Genomic DNA, 26,158 nt, shown 5'->3' on the forward strand with positions numbered 1-26,158 from the left:
TCACTAGATTTTGGAACAGAGCTGTAAATTCTTATATGTTCAATAGTAAATTTGAACTCTTACGTGCATGCTGGTTTCCGAGAGGGCCAAGCTGAATCCTTTGTCCTATAGATCCCACTTCCTTCTTATGGAATGATGGGATGTATCCTCCAGACAGATTGTATGTGGTGGTTACAAAGTTTCCTATAAGCAGAGGTCACAATTTACTTAATAAAAAAAAAGACAAGAAACATAAAAGCAAATAAACAGGACACAATGACTATTCTGTCTTATATCAGTATTAAGTCGTCCTCAATGATTGGACCTCTTTTTCCTCGCAATGTCTTCCAGAAATTTGAACACAAGAACAAAACCCATATAAAACAGATAGTTCAGGCTCAATAATTTGGATGAGCTACATTCAAAGCCATCAATGACTACTGAGGACTATAGAGGCTGTGCAATACAGTGATTTTACCATGATTAAGGGGTGTCTTTAAAACCCCCTTCCATGTGGTAAAACCACATTACCATATGGGAAATAGAACAGCACTACTGGGATGTCAATGGCATGTGTACCTTTGACCTGTTCACTTTTCTCTTGTGTCCTTTCTTTAGGTTTATCTGTGGCTTTACATCCGCTTTCCGCTGAGTCCATGAAAACAAAAGTGTGAACGAAAGCATGCAAGGAGAAATGATGGAAATACAGCAAAAATGAAATGTAGATTAGACATGAAATGATCAAGAAGAGTGATCAGGAATTTTACCAGAATGGGGAAAAAATGAATGGCCACTTGATCCTAAGATAGCCAGATATGAAAGACTAACACCAGCCTACCACTTCCCTAATATAGTCCATAGTAGGTTTATATACAACAAATATTTTACATACAACTAGAGGTTGACCTATATGGGTTTTTCTAATGGCAGATACTGATTTCCAGAGAACAGGTTGGCCGATAGGCAGGGTTCGAGTTGAGGGGGGATGCCATCCCCCTTGTTGAAAGAAATCACAAAAACCATCCCCCTAGTAAAACCATCATCTCCACTAACTATCCCCTTAAATCAATTGTGTCACATTATTGAGCTAATCATGATAATAAATAATTTAAATTCTCAACGTTTGATAAATAACAGAATTTAAAGAATGGCTAGTATTGTCGTATATCTAAAAGGTATCGCCAGATGCAGATTGTTTAATAATACCCAAAAATCGACCTCTGCGCTATATCGGTCGACCATTACCTACAACAAAAATAATCCAAGGTTTAGTTTCAAGAATGGCTCATTCAAAGGGATATCTGACCCAAAAATAAAAATTCTACCATCATTTCCGCACCCTAATGTCATTCCAAACCTGTAAGACTTTCTTCCGTGAAAAACAAAAGATGTTTATCAGAATGTTAATGTTGCTCTTTATCATACAATAGTGAATGAGGGTGTATGCTGTCAAGCTCCAAAAAGTACTATAAAATATGTGAATAACGACTTCAATTTCAGTCTGTTCCAAACACAAAGCAATCATATGGCTTCAGAAGACATGGAATATAACACAAATCATATGGATGATTTTATGATACGTTTATGATGCTTGTCATTGTGCCATTACATACAGTACCATTCACTTTCATTGTATGGTAAAGAGCAGCTTGAAAAATCAAGCTGGATTAGAACATTCGAGTAAGTAATGACAGAACATTCATTTCTGATTGAACTATTCCTTTAAGTGATTGAACCACTGTGTTCTAAGAATGGATGAAAATGTACTAAGTCAGAATGAGGAAAATTACATTCATACTATAGAAAGAATGTCAGTTTCAATTGAGGTTTGAGCTCACCTGGGCTGATTCTGGACAATGGAACTCCTCCAATGGGAGCGAGAGGTTTGGTCATGAGTTCTGATGTGTCCCATAAGTCTTTATCAGACTCCTTGTTGCTCACAGATGGTGTGTTCTTACTTATTAACCCTGAGATTCATAAAATTGACATGTCCTCATATTAGAATGATTGATAACACTTTACAATAAGGTTCCATTTGTTGTTAAAATTAGTTAACATGAACTAACAATGAGCAATACATTTACAGCATTAATCTTTGTTATTGTTAATTTGAACATATATTATTATTTTACACACCCTACCCAACATAAAGACAGGTCTGAATCAATGGGACATGAAAACAGCACACTTGTGAAAAGTATTTACACCAGTGAAGTTACATAATCCAGCAGATCTTCTGCACATGTTTCTCTAAGCAACACACAGCTGAAGTGAAACAGAGAGGGCTCTTGCCTGGCAGGTATCTGGACTGGCGCAGGTAATGCTGTCTGGCTGAGGAGGTGCTCTGGTGAAAAGAGTCAGGCTGGTTCAGTCGGCTGGGGTTTGGTAATTTGGTTACGGTGCTAAACTTATAAAGGGGTTTCTGGTCCTTGGGCCTACAAAGATTTTCGTAATAGAAAAGGAAAGAGTGAAATTTCAATTGGAACAACTGATATGAAAAGTGCAATAATGTAACAAAAGACTCCGTTCCCAAACCTTGTGAGGTGCCTAAATAGGCAGCATTTTTAGACATCATTGGCATGATCCCAACATGAAAGCTGTTTCAAACAGCAGATAGCAGCTTTATGCTGCCTTCTAAGATACCTCATTTTGGCCAAATTTCGTCACTGATCACGTTCAGTCTATATAGTCTAGAGAAATTGTATTTTATCAACTCCTCTCTGTAAGCATTCAATCTTATTAAAATGGACAACTTTACACAATATTTGTTTGTGCTGTGTATTTTTATGCTTTTACGAGTGTCACCTCATTAGCTTAGCAACATGCTCTTTAGAGGAGTTATGTTAAAACTTTTACAATAGGAAACCAGTGTTGGGGGCCGTAAAAAAACAGTATTTAAAAATCGGACAAAAAGACAAAGGCAGAAGACTGTACTTAACGTCTTTAAAGAGGGAAAGAACTTCAATACAATGAAGCATTGCAAATGATGAAATTGAATGAAATACTACAGAAATATTCAAAAATTGATTTTAAGTTGTGGATTATAAGTACAGAAACAATATTTTTAAATTGTATTGCAGATATAAGTAGTTTGAGAGTGTAAAGAAACCGACTTGACTGCGTCATTCACTGTGGGTCATAGGAGTGGGCGGTCACTGCAGGGCTCTTTTGGTGTGCTTTGTTTGTCGCAATTCTCAGATGTTTCTCTTCAGGATCATGGCTAAATTAGACCTTCACCAGAAATGATGCTGTTTAACACAATACTTGAAAATGAAATAAAGCAGACTGATGCTTCAACATAAGCATATACCATTGCTTAACAACTTCAAGCTCATGGTATGTCTGTCTTGAAAGGTTTTGAAGTTATCGTTAAAAATCTATTTCCCCATGGAAAAAATGAGTAAGAAGTTTACTTCTGGAATCAGACTATTGCGCTCTATTGGAATCAATTGTGATTTGAGTCTCTCATATACTGTGCGACACGCTTGCTGCCTATGTAGAGTGTTTCATATTAGTCACTTACGTATGAGGTTCCATTTTATTTTTGATGCTGCCTTTTATGGTAGTTGCTTACTGTACGTTGATAGTAGACAGCTATGCAGTCAAACAGGGTTTGGAGCAACAGTATAGTGTTTATTGAACTGTAAGTAAATACTGTTTATGTTGAGTTGTGATTGTAAAGTGGTCTTACTGTGGAGTAGTTTTCTCATCTTCAGAGCCTTTGCTGAGTTTTTTCGAGAGGGATACAGTGGTATCGGAGCACTCAGACTCATCCCAGCTGTCAGATGGTTTCATGCCGGTCTGTCCCCATCTCCTCCGTCCGTTCTTCAGCCCAATCAAACTGTTCTCCCCCCCGACCACCTTGTGTGTGGAACACAAAGCAGAATTCTGATTATGTTTATATGGAAACTCTTTAATGAAGTGAATCTTAAAGACCCCATAAAAATCTAATTTGAGTTGTGTGGCTTTTAGTCCATTTATTTTCATTGAGGTCATCTATTTGCTAGTGTACTCCTAAAGTTAGACAAAATACACTTTTAGCAGATACAGTACATGCATGTAAAATGTACAGTCTTTCTCTTCCAGAAAAAGTGGATCAAAGAGTTTCAAGCTCTTGCACACAGGGGGATTTACAATAGTTTATACATAAACCCTCTCTAGAATGATAATTTCCCTCCCCCAATACAACCTGCTGTATATTTGATATATACCATTTTTATTGTACACTGTTGTGTGTATTGTATACTGTAAATTATTATTATTTGTATATTGCGTTGTGTGTAATTATGTATACATATTAGATATGTAAATTGTGTTGTGTAAATGTGATGTTTACTGTAGATTGTATATATGTTCAATCACTGTCATGACTGCTATGTTGCTTGGAACTGCACCAAAGACTTTCAATAAAGTGACAATAAAGGGATTTTATTGAATCCGCCACCAACTAGCAATGTGTGTGTTATCTGTTCAGTTGGATCAGACTCTCTGCGATTCTATGGGTCACCTCTCGCCACTCTTTTAGGTCAACTAGTAATAGTAAGCAGCAAATCCTGGTTCATGGCTGTGACAAACTAAAGCCTATTGGCTATTTAAAAAAAAGCCATCCCATCTGTAGATATAACACATCCCAACTTCCTATTTCAATTCTAAATATGTCAACAGAGGAAAACTGCACTTGTCAAGGTGAAGTTTAAGCATTGTCAGCAGGGCTTGACATCAACACCCCCAAATGTGGGTAGATCACGGCAGTGGCTTGTAACTCCATCACTCTTACTAGCCACTTTGGCGTGTGACGTCTTCAGGGTTTTTCCTGCATTTAAAATGCTGTAAATGTCGGGCCGCAACAGAGGCAAATTTAATTGTATTCATCTCATTTTCAGTGCTTAATAAGCACTAAACATACCTCTCATATCTTAAACACGTATCTGCGTGAGGCTAACAAATTGTGGTTTCACATGTACCACCGCAGCAAGCACACGAGCGCGCTCCAGAGACAGGATAGCCAGAGCTCTGGGATAGCACGAGTCGATATCAAAACAGACACCACAAAACGTATGTACCCCATTTGAATTCTACAGATAATGCAGTACTTTAAAGTGCTATATGGAGGAAGACAAACATTTCAAACTGCTAAACAGCTCCGACATTATAGACAGCACTCACAAGGTAAAGACGTTGTTTTATTAATACTGTAGCACTAACTGGTAACTAGTATAGATTTATATTAAATCTATTAGGCATATCTATAACATTTTATTTTTATTAACACTGTGAAAGTTGAAAAGTTTCTAAATGTGTTTAGGCGGTTAGCTTTTTTAGAACAAATAGTACAGTTTATGTTTTAGAAAGACTATCTTTACCTCCTGTTCTATCCTACTCCTTATCTAACTGGCCACGTTTGCCTTCAGATATTCCAGGAGATCAGTGAAAACATAAGGCCTGTATTCTGCTAAACTCTTTTCATTCTCATTCAAATAAAATATCCAATAAATGGATGCAGTAACTTTCTCCAGTTAAACGTAATCACTTTTTGTGCGATGGAGGATTTTGGCTAGTGAATGCTGAGTGGCTAGTTACATTGAAAAAGCACTAGCCACAGTGGCCAATGAGCCAAAATGTTAATGTCAAGCATTGATTGTCAGTTGGTACTTCATTGTGTCAGGAAAGGCAGAAGTTGATCCATAAATATTTAGTTTATTCAAGGTAAATTATGTCACAAAATACCATTGATACCATTTCTGAAGGAATATCTTTCAAATTTTGTTTGATTTTCAACTTGATATCCATGTACCACATCTGTGACATGGTGTAGATGACCACAGATAATAATTTCGACTAATCCCCTAGTTTGTAAAAACAAACTAATCATGTATGTACAGTAATACAATTACAATGGAAGACTATGTGGCAAGTTTGAAAGCTGAAATGTCAAGCTAACATTTTAGTTAAAGCACTTGCATGACTTAATCCATAAAAATTTGTTTTTAAATCATCCCAATGAGGTGGATCTATTTTTCTAGGTGGATGAAATTCATTATTTGTCACTTTGTGGAGTTTGCTTCATAAATGTAATAAATATGAAAATTGTATAAATAATTTTATAATAATATACATATAAAATAAAAATAATAATTGTAAAAACATCAATAATAATTTGTAAATATATTAATCGAATTAATGTAATATTCATTTAATATGTACGTTGCAAAAAACCCAGAATATTTCTTAAACGTACTTTCACTTGAAAATACATTGTATGGTAGAATTAAGTTAATGTCAGGAGGGGATCTTTTACCCTGTGTGTGTATGGGGCGAGTGGGTTGGCTGAGAGTTCTGTCTGACAGAGAGACTGAGGTAAAGGAATCTGCTGCAGTGGCTGATGGGAGGTTCTTCTCTGGGCTTTAGTGTGAGATGACAGCACTGGTTCTGACACAGACTGCAGCTCTGATCTGGGTTCACTGGGCTGGGCCATCTTTATCTGAGCCTTCCGGACATCAGGGGTCATGGGATGGGGACCCAGCACTTGACCCACTTGGAAGTAGGGATATCTGAGCGCCTGAATAGATACATAAATGATAAGTGAATTAGAGACACATACATTCATACTCATGTATTATAAGATCAGATTAATTAAAATGTTTAGTAAATTTACAACTGAATTTACATTTTTGAAAAGTAGCAAAGGATTGTTCTAAAAGTGGTTCCGTCAGTCAAGTTCTTTCACACCAGACTCGCTTTGTGCATCGTGGCATTTCCATGCTGCTACAAGGTTGAAAGCACAGATTTTTCTAGAATGTCATTGTTAAAGGAATAGTTCACCCAAAAATGAAATTTCTCTCATCATTTACTCACCCAGATTTGTAAGACTTTATTCCTTCAGCACCACTCAAAGATTTTTAGAAGAATATTTCAGCTCTGTAGGTCTTCACAATGTAAGTGAATATTGAAGCTCCAAAAGCATATGAAGGTAGCATAAATGTAATCCATTCAGTGGTTAAATCTATATGTTCATCTCAAACCGCACACTTCTTCAACATTGCATTTTGTAGTGCAAGTAGTGCAAGTGGTTAACACTGAAAATGCAGCAAAAAGAAGTTTACTTTAGGTACCCGGATGATGCATTTTTTCAACCGTCAAAACAGAGTGTGGAATGTTGCACACTTCATGCACTCAACACACACGGCTTGCCGTACATAGCGGAAGGGGCGGAGTTACCTGGCTGCGCTGCTGGTCTGAAAAAATTATTGTAAATAATGAAGAATGTAGAAGTTAGCGAAACTTCATTGGATACAGCACCATACACATGTGAGTTGAATGCTTACCATTACCCCAAACTGTGTGAATATGTACATTGTTTAAGATACAAGTGTTGAACTGAGGTTGGCTAAGACGCTATAGCTAGTGGCAACACATCACAAGCTTTTGAAACGTCACTTCTGTCAGCTGTTAAAAGGAAAAGTGTTCCATTTGGGACGATACTACACTTTGAAAATTCATATACTACATGGGTGATTGCAATGTATACTTTGTTAGTGCGTAGTGTATATTGTGGCGTCTTCAGAAGCGATAAATGTGGGTGAGAAACAGATATACATTTAAGTCCTTTTTTTAACTATAAATCTCCACTTTCTTCTTCTCGACAGGGAGGAAAATGTATAATAAAAAGACTTAAATATTGATCCATTTCTTACCCACACCTATCTTCTCGCTCTTTTGTACTTAAGTGACCTTCTACGACGCTATATTCCATCACGTTCATTATGATTGAAAAATTCTGGCCTGTTAGTAGTTCCTAGAATATCAAAATCCACAAAAGAGTTGGGGCCTGGGTAGCTCAGCGAGTATTGAATCTGACTACCACCCTTGGGAGTCACTAGTTCTAATCCAGGGCGTGAGTGACTCAAGCCAGGTCTCCTAAACACCCAAAGTGGCCAGTTGCTATGGAGAGTAGAGTCTCATGGGATAACCTCCTCGTGGTCGCTATAATGTTGATTAATATTCCGAGGTTACCAGAGCCCTTCAACATTTTTCGTACCCATTCACTTGCACTGTGAGGACCAACAGAGCTGAGATAGTCTTAGAAGTCATACACATCTGGGATGGCATGAGTAAATTATTAGATCATTTTCATTTTTGGGTTAACAATTCCTTCTATGTTTGTTTTCACTTGAAAGGCTAGTTATTTAGACAGGGGTGTTCACATACATTTGGACATGTAGTGTACTATGTTTATTTACCTTTGCAGCTGAGGGTCTTTTCTTTGGGTCCCACTGCAGCAGGTCTCTCATCAGGTCTATGGCCTCATTGGTGGCATTGGGGATCAGGGTTTTCAGCGGTGTAGGAACACACTGAGGAAAGCGGAAATTCATTGCAGCAGCGAGTTGATAACCCTCCGGCCAATCAGACTGCAGTGAGAAATGAACAACAAGATTTACTAATGTGCATGTAGCTCACACACTCATGCATACAATGAATTGTAAGACAAACTCTACAGAATCAGCATCTGAAGGCAGCATCCCAGCATTAGCTGACTGAAAACAGCTCGATTAAGGTAGTCAGTGTACCATTGGACAATTTAAAAAAAAAAAAAACGTTTTGTCTTGAAAATGGAACAAACAATATACAGTTCATTAAACATATTTCGGTTATCTCTCGTGAACACATTAAAACAATTTACTTTGTTTTAATACATAAAAAAGAACTATCCAAAAACAAGAATTCATATTTTTGTATTCATTCATAGAAAATGTGTTTATAACTTGAATATTTGATTTGCACATGTGGGCGGGCCTGACACTGATTGGTCAATGCACACAGTCATCTGTTCTTCCTCAACCCCATGCCTTAAAATAAGACTTTCCCCAGAGTTGAAAATTTGCCAATTATTTTTGCAGATAGATTCTAATCTTTTTTATGAAGTAGAAAAAAATATATTTTTAAATGTCTTACTGTTGCGTGTTTATTGCAGTGCTATCTCTCATCAAGCAACATGCTATCTCTAAAGCAGCGAAGGTGCTGTAGCACCTGTTGTATTGTTACATGGGGAAACAGAACAATGGCACCACAGTAAGTGCAACACACAGCAATCCTACACTACTCCACAAGGCACCTCAGAACGGGATCAAACCTATCACTTTCCGCTCCACAGTTTAGCCCACAATCCACTGCAGTTACAATGTAACAGTGCATTACAAACACCACAAGGAGAGTAATTAGTGGAAGTGTGAATTGTGTTTCTAGACCAAATTATTAAAAAGTTTAAAGCAAAAAAACTATGAGCTGCTGGTGGTGCTTAGAAACCCCTCTTAGAAACCCCAAACCTTCTCTGGGGGCTATTCATACTCACACCTATCAGTGTGACAAATGTCCAATGTACAGATCATAGTGCAGCCTTAAACTCCCATTGGGGAGAAAGAGGAAGAAAAATAATAAGAACACCTGCAAGCAGAAATGATTGGGAACAAGCACTGCAACTATTCCATAAACACAATACAAAGGCCTTAAGTACAATAGAAATTAAACTGTTATACTTGTCTAAGTGGAGAATGAATTCATGACTTTTGGAACTATAGTCCAGAACTTTACATACTGTGCCATTCAGTTGACACATCTCAGACAATGCAAAGAGACGTGCTGAGTTTAGAGTCAGCACATAAAGTATGGGTTATGATTTGAACAATAGGTGGCGCAGTCTCCAAACTTCTCAGGTATCACAAGAACATTAAATCTGACAATGCATTCAAAAGATATATCACTTTTTAATAAATCTCAATATGGCAGAGAGGCAGTATGGCCGATACGGTACAAACTGGTATGGTTGAAATCCTTATGACTTCAATGAATCCATAGGTTCATTCAAGAAGCAACAGTTCAAAATTTACAGGCAAAAAGAGAAATTCTTCACATTTATTGACCCTTAGGTGGCACTGTCACCAACCTTACCAAAACCAAAGCATACCAAGGCTGCACTCCACTTCACTTTAAACATCCACTCGCTAACTCCCCTTAGCACATCCCCTCGGGGGGAATCTCCACCACTATTTTGAAAGTCTGTTCCACTTTGTTTAGTGGGCGAGGGAAGTTTCTGCTGACAGAGCCTCATTTCCTTGATTTTGACAGAGGGAGCAAGCCTACACAGATGTCCACCTCAGGCAGCTCCATATCCCACAATGCAACTAGATTGTGACTTCACAGCACAGATCACGCTTAACCTACCGCACACAACTCTCATTTGATGGAAGTGAAGTTGGGTCAATTAAGCAGTTATATTGAGATTTAACAGCATAATTCTTGTACCTACATTAAACTGACTGTTTGTTACACTGTTGTTATGCATTCATTTTAATGTTCAGGGTACTGCCAGTAGTGGGCACAAGCACAACATAAGCAATGATGTAAATACATGACAGAGACGGAGGGAAGGAAATTTAGATACAGCATCATTCAGCACATTGATTTTTACAGTTTAAAAGTTTCACATCCTTCAAACTTTATCCGATTTATCCAAACAATGTCTTGAAATATTTTCCAAACCAAGTCATATGGAAATTATGATACAGAATTTAGATTTTCACCTTTGTTTAAAAGTTACAGCAAAGTTAGCAAGGTCGATGTGAAAATGGATTTGAGGCTGTATCTCGGGAACACTTTGTCCTATCGAAACAAAACTTGCTATGCATCATGAGAACCATGGTCTGAGGGCACATACATAGTTTCTTGACAACGTCACCTATGGGTTAAGAAGTTTGAAAAATTGCTCTTTTTTTGCCCCAGAACTTTTGAACAGTATGTCCTAAATTCATTGGGTTGGTGACCGTGGATTCATTCGGATTTCAAAAATATCAGTTTTTCCTATATCACCCATATTGCCCTCCACCATATTGAATTTTATTAAAAAATTATATATATTTTAAATGCATTGTCGGATTTGAAAGAAAATAGATATGCGTTTCAGTATTTGTGTAACTGCTGATCTCTTGGTATTTTCAAGCACAACAGTCTCTAGAATTTACTCTGAATGGTGCCAAAAACAAAAAACATCCAATGAGTGGAAGTTCTGCAGATGGAAACACCTTGTTGATAAGAGATGTCAACAGAGAATGGCCAGTCTGGTTTGAACTGATAAAGTCTACGGTAACTGTAATAATCGCTCTGTACATTTGTGGTGAGAAGAATATCATATTCAGAAAACTATTCGGTGATGTGAGTTGGCGCTGTTTTGGCAGCACAAGGGGGACCTACACAATATTAGGCAGGTGGTTTTAATGTGGTGGCTGATCTGTGTATGAACTTTTCAACTGGCCCTCGATGAAGAACTCCACCTGGCATATATGGAAAAATATCAAATTTGGCAAACTAATAGGGGTGGGTATTAAAACTCCCCCCATTACCTTGTCCACCATCTTGGGTTATGACGTTTACGGTTTAAACTTGTCATGGAAAATTATATTTGGCACACTGATAGGAGTAGGTACGAATAGCCCCTTGACCAAACTTGGGGTCTCTAAGCTAAACTCCATAGTGCCACCACCAGTTAAAATATGTCCTTTACTGTTGCATATAACTTTTAAACCCTTCGGTCTAAAAATACAATTCCTGCTTCTTCTGGTTACTTTAATATGGTAATGGCAATGGTCCTTGTACACTGATACTCTGGCTATTATGCCTAATACTGAAATGAATACCTTCCTTTTGATGAATGTTAATGTAATGGCCATGTACATGAAGTGCAATGGATTGTGCTCTGGACCGGAGTTCATAAAGGTACAGGTTTGAACCATACTTTGGGAGAATCATAAAGCAGTGTGCATTTACAATGTACTGTACGTCATAGCCACACTGTAGGTCAGATAGGCCTGTAGGCCATTTAGGTGCTTGGCCCTGTAATTTGCTGCTTGCAGCTATATTTGTTGCTATTATCATTATTAATATCAGATAATTAAATCAAGCCAATTATTGCTTGGGAATATAAGTTACTGAGTCTTTTTAAGATGGGATGGACTAAGTTGATTGTTTTTGTTGCAGTGATTATTAAATATACACTGGATGTGAATAAGCCTCACGGGACTTCATTATGGTTTTTGGTGGGTTTAGACTATTCACCCTATGTGCCTAGTGTGCAGCCATCTTGAAAATGTTGTCTCACAAACTTCCAGTCTAGCGGTTGCTATATACAGTTGATATCTATGGTGTTTGTCAAAGTGGAATTAGCCAGCTAAGTGGATTTACAGGTTATACAGTTGTCAAAAGCTATCATGAGTATTTTTTAAAGTGTTCAGGGGATGTCATAACAACTGGAAGCAGAGCAGGGAGACTTTAAAACAAGAATACTTCATTCATAAATCCACAAGATCCTACCTTTATGCAATGGATATACTGATAAGCCTCTGTGCTCATAAAAGTCCACGAGACAACACCAAGTCATTCAAAATATCTCTGTATGAGATCTCTGACCATCTTCTCATGTGATTCAATCATCGTGTTATAGTTAAGGTGAGCAGACTGGTTGAGTGTTAAACTGGGACAGGGGAAGGGGTGCAACTATATTTATACACACATAAACATATATATATGTGAAAGTGTATGTTTTGTTTTATATTCGGTTTACAAAGATTTTAAATCACATTAAAGCCTCTTAAAAATGTAAGGTGACAAACCAATTTTAAAAAGTACAATAGCAATTTTATTTAATGTTATGAACTTGCATGGGCAATAATACGAGCTGTCGTGGTTGGAAATTTCAAGTCAAATACACATTTGACATAGGTAATAGTAGTACACCAAAAGGTTTCATCTAACCTGATCTCAGAGAATCATGTTGCTGGTTTCAACATATAAAGCAAAAAATCCAAGGCACTCACGTGTGGTTAAAAAAAAAAGGACAGTGGCTAGAATAGGCTTAATCACGTAGCTCTGTCTGATAGGAGTAAGGCGGGGTTGACCTCATTCTTATGGATGATGTCAAATTTTATAAATACACTCCTTTAAATCACCAATAGAGATTGGTAGAGAGGGAACCGCTATTTGACATCTGATACAGTAGATAGACAGATTTGTTTTGGTAGATTAATATTTCTTCATCCTGTGTTGATGTAATGAAATAAGCTTGTGTCCCGTCAACAGCATAAAACAACGGGAAGCCCCGCGAGTGCCGTGATTCATCATGAATTCCCCTTTTTTTCTCTGCAGCAAGCGTGCATTCACAGGAAAAATATGCTATGAACTGTCGGATGCTGTGCGGTCCAGAGAGGGCATATATAGTTTAATAAATGATTCTGCTGACTATTGTTAGAAATCCCCAATTCATACATGCTACATGTTTTTTGCCTGTGGCCAGGGAGCACAGAGTTTTTAAAACCTTTATATCCTGTTGTGAAATGGGGAGCATGGTCATGTATCGGTCAGCAGGAGAGGGAGATCGGTAAGGCCTAACTAAGCTTGGAATCTCTGAACTAAGATATATTAAACCGGTGTAATTTAATTTTTTTTCAGTTTGTGGGAAAGGTAACCGCATCTATGTTTATAATAATGAAAACCCCCCTCGCGATTCAGGCATTACCTTTTTTAAAGGTCAAAGTGAACATTATAATATTATATTATTAAAATACATCGCCTCAATTGTGATTTAGGCAATACCTTTTTAACCAGTCAATATCAACATTTTAATATCTATAATATTATAATCAATGTTTTAAAATACATTGATTAATTTGTGAATAAGGTCAATGTTATAATATTCTAATATATTGTTTTTAATGTGGATTGATGACAACAGCTATGCTTCGGGTCGTTTGTGATTCACTCTTAGGGATTTAGAAGTTCTCAGGAGAACTTCTGTGCTGTTGTAGGTTTATGAGATACTTTTAGCATTAAAATGCTTCATGAATTACTCTTAGATGAAAATTTTAGGAGTCCTATATTTAGGAGAGACACACCCCTAATTTTTAAGAGTTGCTCCTAAATTTCTGCATTAGGATTCTGCATAAGATTTTTAGTGAATATGGGACCAGATGTTAAAGAGAGACAGCTGAATATCAGTGTCATTTTATTTAATCGGTTCATGGTTGTCCCCTAACAATAAATGAGTTAAGCATTTCACAAAAACATGGTTATTTATATTTTCAGCTTTACTGTGTCAATAGGAAAAATACATTTTAGACTCCAAACATTTCTTTTGCAAATAGAAAAAATTAGAATAGAAGAACAGGGAACCCTGCAAGAGATGGCATGACCCAAACAGAGCCCCCCCACTAAACATAGAGTCATTCTGAGATTAAATAAAGAGACAGAAGCAATTGAGACAGCCGAAAAAGATAGAAGAACTGTGACGAATTCTCCAAGATGCTTGGAACATCCCATATGCCAACAACCAAGAAAAACTGTGTCTAGGTGTACCTAGGAGAATTGGTGCTGTTTTAAAGTCAAATGTGGTCACACCAAATATTGATTTAGCTTTTTTATGTTTACTGGACTTTGTATGACATTAAGTGATATGAAAACTATTTATGGCATTATTTTTGAAGACATCCTCACTTTATACTGGCAGCCATATCACCCTGCAGCTCTTGCCTGGTTGCCCACTAAAGCTAAGCAGAGTTGAGCCTGGCCAGTACCTGGATGGGATACATCCTGGGGAAAACTAAGGTTGCTGCTGGAAGTGGTATTAGGAAGGCTAGTAGTAGCTCACCCTACGGTCTGTGTGGGTCCTAATGCCCCAGTATAGTGACGGGGACACTATACTGTAAAAAGGCACCGTCCTTCGGATGAGATGTTGAACAGAGGTCCTGACTCTCTGTGGTCATTAAAAATTCCAGGAAACTTCTCGTAAAGAGTAGGGGTTTCCTGGCCAAATTCCCCCCATTGGCCCCTATCTATCATGGCCTCGTATTAATCTCAATCCCTGAATTGGCTACATCACGCTACTCTCTCCTCCCCACCAATAGCTGGTGTGTGGTGGGTGTTCTGGCGCACTATGGCTGCCGTCGCATCATCCTTATGCTATGTAAAGCGCTTTGAGTGCCTAGAAAAGCACTATATAAATGTAAGGAATTATTATAATTATTATTATGCAAAATTTTTCACAAGTGCCTAAAACTTTTGTACTGTATATATAAAAATAATAAAACACACACATTTAAAACTATAAATCCCTTTTCACTGCCCCTCCCCGAGGGCCTTCCAAAAAAATATAGGTTGTGTCCCCATCTTCTGATTGGCATCACCAGCAGGTGGGTGGGTCTTTAAGACCAAGCCTATAAAATCTAGAGGAGGTCCAATAGAATCTATGTAAAATATTAAATTGCATAAGGCACACCCTTGCATCTCCAGATACAGACATGATATGTTTTAGAATCACAGCCCAAACTCCCTCCTGCAATACCAAGTTTAAATGTTTCTCCCATAATCTCTTGATAGAAGTTAAAGCTCGATCCCCCAGACTCTGAATTAGCAGGGAGTAATACACTGATGCCTCATGACCTTTTCCAAAAGCAGTAATCACCTCTCCCAGTATATCTGCCGCTATTGGGGGATTATGCTATTCCCCAAAATAGTACAGAGCATATGGCACAGTTGTAAATATCTAAAGTATTGAGACCTGGGAATCCCAAAATTATGTACCATATTTTAAAAGGATCTCAACCCTCCCCTCTCATATAGGTCACAGAGTGTATTAATCTCCCTCCCAATCCACTCTTTCCAGCAGAAAGGGGACTTATCAATACTTAATTTTGGGTTCAGCCATATGCTTGAATCAACATTTAAATAAATATCTGAATTAAACACTGCGAGATAATGGGGTGTAACTTAACCTCTCCAGTTAGATTGCTAGAAAGGCTTTGCAATGACGAAATAGCGGAAAAAAACTTCCTGTTCAATACAAAACCAGGGAGGGGCTCTTTCAGGTTGAAGCGACCAGTGAGCCAAATGTCTAAGACCAAATGCATAATAATAAAACTAAATCTTGGGTAGGCCTAGCCCACATTTGTCAATCGGCCTATGTAATTTATTAAAATGTAATCTAGGACGCTTACATGAAGGTCTTCGATATACTATCATATTTCTTGAAATAAGAGAGGGGACATCTACAGGGAGAGATTGTAACAAGTAGTTACATTTTGTAATACAATTCGTTTTAATAACATTAACCTTCCCAATCGTAGATACATGTAATGAAGCCTGCCTGCCAAAACCACTCAAAAAACCTTTTATTAAAGAATCCAAAATAACCATGACTAAATCAGACAAATTTGCTGGGAATAAAATGGCCAAATAATTAATGCACTGTTTGGAAGGCACCCATCTGAAAAGCCGTTCCCGGCAGTACGCTGTCAGAGACAATGTTTCGGATTTAGACCAATTAACTCTGTATCCCGAGAAATTAGAAAAGGTAATTCTGTGTTGGCAAGGCATAGATCTAATGGGGTCTGAGATGAATAATAAAATATCATCTGCATAAAGCTAAAGCTTATGCGGCATACCTCACGCCACCACCCCTGAAAAATCATCCTCCTTTCTTATTGCGGCTGCTAATGGTTCCAGGGCAAGACATAACAATAAAGGGGAAAGAGGGCAACCCTGCCGGGTGTCCCTACCCAGAGAAAAATAATCTGAAATTAAATTATGGTATTTTTAATAAAATTATAGAAAACACAAAATCAACATGGTTACTGTCATGGTTGCAATATATAGTAAAATGATGACTACTATATGGAAACTATAGTATTACTGTTGTAAAACCATGGTTAATTGTATCAAAACCATGATTTCTGCTAGGAAAACCATGGTGAGAGCAGTTATGGTTATTACAGTCATAGTTGCTACAATACTACTATAGTATATAACAGTATGTAATAGTAATAAACTATGGTTAATTTTCATTAGGGTCCTTAAAACAATGTTGTTTAGCTTATAATTTGATAAATACTTGCATTAATTCTTCTGTTAAAACTTGTGTATTATTTGAACTGTAAAGTTGTTTAAATGTTTACAGTCATTTTAAGGTTTGTTGACATTACATCATCATGGTAATGAAGTTTTAAAATTGGCTATAACTTTATACAGAAAAGGTTTATAAGTTATTTTATCAATCCTGTATGTCTTGTGGTTATACTTTTGAAAAAGTGAGTATTTTAACATAAAATAAATGGCACCCATTAACAAAGAAAAGGAGGAACAAGTCAAAATTCATTTTTGTGGTAATCAATATTATGCCACAAATGCTGTTGATTGAGCTTAACCCTCTGGGGTCTTAGGGTATTTTAGGCCCTGGAGAAGTTTTGACATGCCTTGACATTTGTGCTTTTTTCAGTTGCTTAAAAACATATTAATGGCTAAAGTCTGATTACACTGTATTCAGCACAAACTGGGCTACAATAATATGTGAACAACATGTATGTACAGGTTTGTATTTTTGAGAAAATAACGTTTATGCATGGTTTTTGAAAAAACAAGACTTTTGAGAACTGGATCTTGTAGCCTAGAGTTTTTGCTACAAAATGATGTGAAAACCATCCTGATCACTCATTCATACAAAACAATATAGTAATTTAACTTTTGTAAGACACTTTTAGTGTTGAAAGGTCATATGCGAGGAGGTGTGAATGATCATTAATATGGATTGTAATTCACACATTAGAGACAAAGACCCCTCCCCTGGGCCTATCAATGAGGGATAGAGATTCAATTTAAATATATTGTAAAATGCAATTTGTGATCAAAGCTGAATTTCCAGCATCATTACTTCTTCAGTGTCACATGATCCTTCAGAAATCATTATAATATGCTGATTTTCTAATATGGGCATATTTAAAGTGCATTTTACTAATTTAACCCTAACACATATTTGCAAGCACAAGCTTTGTTGATGATAATGAGCCATTATAAACACTAGATAAAATCTAATCTAAACATTCACATTATTTTTATATCATATTACATATCATATTTATATTATACAGCATACAATTTAAATACCTGCTTTAGCAGAAACGGCATTTAAAATGTAACTAAAACTTGCTTATTAGGACATATGTCAATACTCTGAATCCTGGCTGGCAAGTCTGGAAACAGTCCCACTAGTAAAATATGTACATGTTTATATAAAATAGCATGTCAACTAATGAAAACTAATTGACTTACTCGTCTGAAATTGTATCCTCGGCTGGATAAAGTCTCTCTTAAAATTACAAACGTTCATTGGAGTCCCGCTCTTCTTCTGAGGAAAATGTTAACTCTTCCATACTATCCTGGAGCTTTCTCGCCTGTGTATCGTTGCAAACGCGCCGAAAAATGAATGAAAGGTGTTTACAACCTCACTGTCAGGGGCGTGTACCATTTGCATTGATCGTCTCAGCACATTATGAATGGCGCGCTCTGCTCGTGGGTGGGATCACATTACAGATAATTAGATTGTACAGTTTTTACTGGTCTTCACTTTGTTTAAAACAGATTGCATTGCAGGAGAATATTTTTTTTAAATTTTAATTGTTTTATTTAAAAGTAGAAATCTTAAGATTTCTTTAGACATATGTTTCATGTTTGTGTATTAAGTATTCGCAGAGTTTCAGTTCATTTTAGTGACGTGTTTCAGATATATGCTCGTGAACACAGAGACTGCTGAAAGCTCACCCTTTTTATTTTCTTTATTTTACAAAAGCACAAGATTTTGTTGTTATTGTGAGTGTACACAAATAAAAGTAGACCCTTTATAGTCTCTAATGATGTCTTGCACTTATCTGTATACCCAAAAATGACTGAGTATTTTAAGTTGTTTCTGCTGTATGTCTAAAATATCCAGCAGGACGCGCCGCCACGTCCGTCGACCCCAGAGGGTTAACTTCTATTGAACCCTGAATATTCCTTTAATAAAAAAAACTGTTTCTCTCATTACTACATCAACATTTTAACTTAATTATAAAGCATTTCAAACTCTACTCAACATATTTTTAACATTCGGAAGCTGTAGCCTACATTAATATAGAAGGAATAACCTTGATATTAAAAATGCACACACTTGCAACCAAGCTTGCATGCAGATTTGTATTATATAGGTTCAGAAAAATATATTTTCAGTTCTTCTCTCCTTGCTCACTGCAAAGACAACATCTCTTAGGCCTTAGTCTATCATAATCCTTTCATTTATGTACTTAGTTCATTAGATGAGACAACATACTATATACTTTATAGTGTAATGATTATAACTTTAAGCCTTATTCACTCAATATTCCAAATGTATTCCTTTATTAGTTTGCATTCTTTTAGTGTTCATTAGAATTTATTTTATTAAATTTGACCAATTAAAATTTATATTCCTTCTATAAACCATCTGATTTACTGAAGACATTTTCCATCAGCGGGATCAGCCTGCACCAATTGGAGGCTCCACCGAAATAAAGTTGAAATCGGATCAACTTTGTGATTCCTCTAATACAAGGCAAATATTAGGAAGGAGAGTTTTCATCTTCTATTCTTTTAAAATCTCTGTTGATTGATTGTTGAAGTCTCGTGAGTTATACTCTTTGCTGCAGATGGAGAGAGAGAAGCAAAGAAGCAATAATCTCCTAATCTGAGGACTGATTGGGCTTGATCAGTCCCATGAATTTGACATATTGTGGGGTGAGAAAGTATAGAATCTTTAAGAGATTCCAAGCGGCACATCAAGGGATATGGGAGTAGCAGCCCAAGTTTTGGTATGCACCAATATGGGGTTCGGAATAGTTTTATATTGTGTGAAACACTGTCAGAGTATTTCAATACAGTGTTCCAGCCATATCGATGGAATATTCGCGCAACCGTTAACGGAACCGAAAGTCACGAAGATCATCCGATTCCGGTATTTTGAACAGGTTCTCTGATCCCAACCCTATTTTGGACCAATATCCTCAAATCATGATGGCCCTTTTCCACTGTTACTGACAGCTCCAACATCTTTGCTTGTTAAAATCATGCCAGGTTTGACTCGATGGATGCATTTAACGCAAACTTAACGCTTTCCCTGCTTGCTCTACTAAACCCACCCACCAACAACATGCTTCATGCTGCTAGAATGATAACACTACCTTCCCAGCTCTGACAGGTCCACCAATGTAATGCTGCTTCTAAGGAAAGGAAATTCTCCTTCTACAAAAAACAAAACAAACAACAACAAAAAAAACAATAATAATACCAGTCACTAACTTTGCTGGTAGGGTTTCCCTTCCGTGAATTTTCTCTCTCCCCTGTTTCTCTCTTCTCTTTCTATTATTCTTTCTCTTTGATAACATGTACTGATTGATGCTAACTGTATAGTATAAGGAGTTTCCAGATCTAGTTGTGTGATCTACCATTTGATGCATTACTAGCCATACTGAGGCATAACCTCTTTCTGAGTGATCATGCTTTTCTATCTGTGTTGGTTGTCCGATCGATCCGAACACCACCACTCTTCGGGGCTGGGTCTATCACCACTCAAGCATAGCACTTCCACCACTAATGTTTCACTCTGGGTCCAGGATACAACCTTTGACTTGATTCCTCCATTCAAGACACACACACACACACACACACACACACACACACACACACACACACACACACACACACACACACACACACACACACACACACACACACCCCCACCCACCCACCCACCCCCCCACCGGTTGTGAGAAAAAAAACACATCAACACCTTCCATCCATTTTACAAATGGATGGTTATTTCCTTTTAAAGCCACTCATAATTGGCAAAGTTTAAAATCTGTAACGGTGGTGGCCGCCCTAACATAAATACATTATTTTAAAGAGCTCGTCGGGCGCCAGACAGGATTATTCCCGTCAAAAATTTGATTAAACCAGGATAGCAAAAACAAAGAACCACCTGTTACACAATAAATCACAATAATAGTCTCAGAATATTTCAGTTCAAAGGGGGAATTTATTCTATAATGTCCAAAACAATAGTAAAAAGGACTGGGTTATAATCCAAGCAGAAAACGTGTCACGTTAATCCACGTTTGCAGATTTGTGTCCACTTTCATTCATAAATTGCTCCAAACAAAAAAACAAAAAAAAAGGGAAAAGAGAAACAAACATTGGATTAGAGAAAAAACACATCAACATCAACTTCCTTTAAAGTTTAAAATCTGTGGCACTTCACTACTGTCGCATTAAGGATGGATTAGCGTTTACACAACAAATGTGATATGGTCACATGTGCTTTTGACTACTGCCATATGTGGATTTATGATTCAAATCACAAAACATTTGGCACCCTGTTTACACCTGTATTTAACCCTGACCACTTGTGATCAGATCACCTGAAATGCATCTTAATACCATGTAGGAGTCAATTTTGACCAATTCTTTCTAAAGGAAAAACTAGTAAATGGTCATCCAAGGATGATACAAAACAAGGAAGGAGTGGAAACTCAGTTTCAGAGGTCTGATACCAGATGCATGTAGCAAGGATTAAGGACTATAACTGACTGCAAAAGTAAATCCTCTCCAACAACGAAAGACACCTTCTTGGCCAGTTATTCCACTTCTATGCACTCTTTGAAGGAAATGGTAGCCTACAGACTAACTGAACTAACACCAGCCCTCAGCTTATACAACAGCTACAATAGAGGTGGAAAGTAGTCTTAGACTTACTGAGCAGGATGTTGAGAATTCCTTCAGGAGAATAAACTAGAAATGCTGCTGGACCACTCAGAACAGATTCTAAAAGGTGTGCTGACAAGCTAGTGCCAGTATTTCCCCAAAAAATTGTATGTGTCCCTGTGCCAATCACATATAATAGGGCTGGGCGGTATGATGATATACATTGTGGCGATTGAATAAAATGCCAACCCCATAGAGATGTTTCTATATCGTCTATATGACAGTATTTAAATAACTTTGCATGCGATGCTCCTCCTGGCTGCGCGTGAGACTGATAGCGAGAGACAATCATAGCAAAATATGAACACAGAATGCAGGATGACTCCAAATAAAGTCAAACTTAGGAGAAGGAATCGATGTTTAAAGGTGCCGTTTTCTCCCGTTCAAGGATGAAATCACTCTTTCAGACAGCTTTCTCTTTATAGTGTTGCTGACACCTTAAAACTTTTCTTTCCCACATCTTTAGATTGTACAGAGTAAATTCTCATAGGAATTATTAAATAAATTACACCTTAGTCAATCGTGCATTTATAACTAGGAAGCTAAACATATCGTTGCCAAAAAAAGTTGATAAAAAAAATAAAAACACTTTACAATAAAGTTCCATTCGTTAACATTAGTTAACGGATTAGGTATCACAAAGAAACAATTAACAAAATATTTTTTACCGCATTTATTCATCTTTCTTCATGTTAGTTAATAATATAAAATTGTTCATTGTTAGTTCGATGCTTCAACTTTCTTTGCACCAAAACTGCATCTCGTTTCATCTTGGCAAAATAATAAAAGACATTATTCTCTCCGTTCTAGTCAGAGAGCATTCTCTCTTTCTTAGTGGTGTATAGTAAACAGACACACACTCCTAAACTATGGAATAGTCTCCCTAACACTGTTCGGGATGCAGATACTCACTTAGTTTAAGTCTAGACTAAAGACTCATCTATTTAGCCAGGCATACACCTAATTTATCCTCCAACCCACAATTAGGCTGCTTTATTTAGTTCTGCCGGAACCAGAAATATTTAACATGATTTATAACTGCAAAAAATGAAATGGCATCTATGCAACTATTATTCTATTTGTATCCCTGTCTCAACCTCGGGGTTCATACCAGAGCCGGTGAGATCCACCTCTGTTCCTGCTTTGTGTCAGACTCCACTGCTATCTGTCTCTGAGTGATGATGACTAAATGCAGCCAGTGCCAGCAAGACATCACTTCAGTCTACTACTAATGGACTTCAGAGGATGAACTGATTTCCAACCATAAGACATGGGATATTTCATATGCCATTGTCTGAACCTTGAATTTAGGAATTATTTGATTTGTATACACAATGATGACTCCTGAGACTTTATAGATATTAGTTTAATTATTTGTTTTTTTAAATGTACAATTTTCTATAAAGCTGCTTTGAAACGATGTGTTTGTGTAAAGCGCTATACAAATATAAATTACTTGACTTGCAATTGTGCTCATTGACAGTGGAACTTTGTCACACTTGCTGGAAATGCAGCCGCTTGCTTATGTTCTGCAAAATAAGGTGGATACTGTTTTGAATGTAGCCTACGATGCTTAAATAAAATACAGCATATTGCAAGAAATTCACTTGCTTGGAGAAGAAATTATAAAGAGAGTGGGTGATTTTGTGTTTGGGTCAGTTTGGGCTTAAAATTTAACATTACCCATCGGTTCACATGGACTGTGTCTGTAATCATGTACTGTCAGAGTATATACAAGGAAAAACACACTTCTCAGCTGGTAACAAAGTAAGTCCTTCAGGTATGCAGGTGAGTAGTATGAATATATTCCTAGACATAGTGCATACGGGAATGTGTCTATTGTCCTGTGACCTTAATATATGACATAGTAACAAAAAATGCTAAAATAATTTAAAGAACAAATTGTTATTTTATTTTACATGTGATCATACCTTCTTTACTGTACCAAGAACCTGACAGATCTTGAAGATCTCATCCACCTCACTGTTGCCAGGAAACAGCGGTCGCAGCGTGTAGAGTTCAGCCATAATGCAGCCCAAGGCCCAGATGTCAATGGGAGAACTGTACAGCGGCGATCTCAACAGCACCTCTGGAGCACGGTACCTAAACACACACAAAATAGTGTTGTCAAAAGTACCGGTACTTCAGTACCAAGTCGGTATTTAAATAAAAAAAGTTACCAGTGTTTGTGCAGTACCGATAGTACCAACTCTATTCGGAACCATGTCTGACACACGACAACCATTCAACCGTTGTAGGCTGCAATCTTAGTGTGGAAGAGCTGTGTACTTTAAATAAATCTGACCGCTCAAAGTGCATTACATGGGTAGAGTTTGTGCAATATTTTTAAATGAACTTCTTTGATTTAAGAAGATATACAATACTTATATGGTGACAACCATGTTTTCCTCCAATGAATATTATTAATAAGAGAAGTCCAAAAGAATTTCCCTCTTGGGGAAATTGAAGTTCGGGAATGTAATCATTGCTGAATAAGCTTATTATTACAAGATTTACTCAACAACGAAACTCCTTCCAAATGCAGTTGGGGCAATTGTTTATGGTATATCTCATAACTTAAAAGAAGATTTCATAAAATAAATTACACCCAATGGAATGGCTTTTATAAAGGAGTGGAATTCTTTAAAGGAAAACGGGTGTTGGTAAATCTTCATGAGATCCTATATGATAACAGATCACCTTTACTATCAAATAAATACTGCTAATACTAATAATAGTATTATATTTTTACTGAACCATTTGTCCCAAACAATTGACCTGTTTTCTGTCTTGATATCACCATTATTCCAAAGAACTGTCTTGTTGAGGGAAAATTTGTGATTGTACAATAAATTCCAAGCTAACAATGCTTGCTGGTGAAATTGAGCCAATCTGATTTGCCTATATAATAGTTACATTTCATTAGAATGTAGCCACCAATATGTGTGACTTTCAATGATCACACTGACGAACTGTTTATCCGGAAATGTGAAACTTCCGGCAAAGAACATGTCATAATAAAAGCATGATTCAAAATAAAAGCTAGATGTTTGAAATTGAAGAAATTAAATAAAAATACATTACAACTGTATAGTAAAATGTAATATTCTCTGTAATAATAATAATAATAACAATAATTAATCAATTTATCACAAGCAAGACAGAAAAGTTTTATTTTCACTTATTACAAGTTATAAGAATTACAACTTTGATGATTAAATAAAAAATGTAATGATTAAATCAAATTAAACATGCTCTAGAAAATAATAATAATTATTAAACTATAATCATTACAATAATTATTAAAAATAACTACAATTATTCAATTGTACATTATCATACTGGCATATTTTTGCTGTGATATCGAAATTGGTATCGAGAACCGGAAAACACGAAACACTTGGCAGCCCCACCCAGCTGTGCTTTATACACTGCGAAAGAGACTCCACTACAGACACACAAATACATGCACATTCTCACATTGATGTCACCGCAAATTCACGTGCAATAGGAATGATTGTAAATACGAGTTTCCCCACTCAGAAGTTGCACATGAATGACCCCTCAAGTCATAATTAGAACTGGGAAAATCAAAGTTAATTCTGATACCCGAGTTTCCAAGATGGGAGGAGTCGGAATCTTTCAACATGGTGGAGGAGACTACAGTTTCTGTAGTGAATTTTTCTAAATACAGCTAATTATTAACAATTGCCACTTAAGTCCTAATTAGTTAGTGCTTTCCTCATGAATATTTAATGAGTCTTATAAGTGAGCTGCTGATATGGAGCATGCATATACCAAGGACTTGATTGAGTCTGGGGCTAAATGTAAGTTCTATAATAACAAACAAACAGTAAGTCGAGAAATGTAAATGAATTTTACTATTGTTTATTGTACATGCAAAGTATAGGTTGTTATAAGCTGAATCATGGTTTCAGGAGTTTATTAAGGCTAGTTTATTCTCTCAATTTGTTTTAGGCATGTAGAACATCTCCGCCTTTTTGCATCAGTGCCTGTATTTGGTGCTTTAGGTGCAGAACTTTAATGAAGGAAACTTCTCCAAGATGTAATCAAAATTTGTCCGTTGTAGACTATTTGACATGCAAGATCACAGAATAAAACACATAACAATAAACACCTTAAACTTATTATTATAGCTTAACTGAATAAAAAGGCAATAATCATCAAAACTGCATTTACATATGACTTTATTTGTATATTTGAGCGTCAATACCAGGACTCTGGGATGATAGAATTACATACTAGTGACGTCATTACGTGATGACGTTAAGCCGAATATTTTTTTTTTTTTTTTTATCAGTTCATTGAAGCAAATTGTCCAAAAATAATTCTGATTCCCATTACTACTGTATGACTATGCAGCTCAAAAGCTTGCAGTCGCAGTTGTCTTCTTTAGGCTTCTATAATTGTTGGTTGAAAGGCGATAAAAAGATCTGTTCTGGGTTTCTTGGTTTTGCTTTTTGGCTATTTGTCATGTTTTTCATAGCAAAATCAAACAGATATTTCTCCCCGATTTTCT

The 26,158-nt window shown here is 36.8% G+C and overlaps 1 protein-coding gene across 4 annotated transcripts in view; it reads right to left on the minus strand.

Moving 5' to 3' along the window:
• mak (male germ cell-associated kinase) overlaps nucleotides 1-26,158 on the minus strand; it is a 66,905-nt gene that overhangs the window by 5,173 nt on the left and 35,574 nt on the right. For all 4 annotated transcript variants that reach the window (XM_052114313.1, XM_052114314.1, XM_052114316.1 and 1 more), the window contains 7 exons: nucleotides 23,550-23,721; nucleotides 8,220-8,387; nucleotides 6,278-6,538; nucleotides 3,671-3,840; nucleotides 2,272-2,414; nucleotides 1,818-1,946; nucleotides 64-183 (listed from right to left, as the gene is read on the minus strand). In XM_052114313.1, the coding sequence (XP_051970273.1) occupies nucleotides 64-183; nucleotides 1,818-1,946; nucleotides 2,272-2,414; nucleotides 3,671-3,840; nucleotides 6,278-6,538; nucleotides 8,220-8,387; nucleotides 23,550-23,721 (1,163 nt within the window). The remainder of the gene's footprint in view (nucleotides 1-63; nucleotides 184-1,817; nucleotides 1,947-2,271; nucleotides 2,415-3,670; nucleotides 3,841-6,277; nucleotides 6,539-8,219; nucleotides 8,388-23,549; nucleotides 23,722-26,158) is intronic.

Source organism: Xyrauchen texanus, chromosome 41 (assembly GCF_025860055.1).
Source record: "Xyrauchen texanus isolate HMW12.3.18 chromosome 41, RBS_HiC_50CHRs, whole genome shotgun sequence".
Lineage (NCBI taxonomy): Eukaryota > Metazoa > Chordata > Actinopteri > Cypriniformes > Catostomidae > Xyrauchen > Xyrauchen texanus.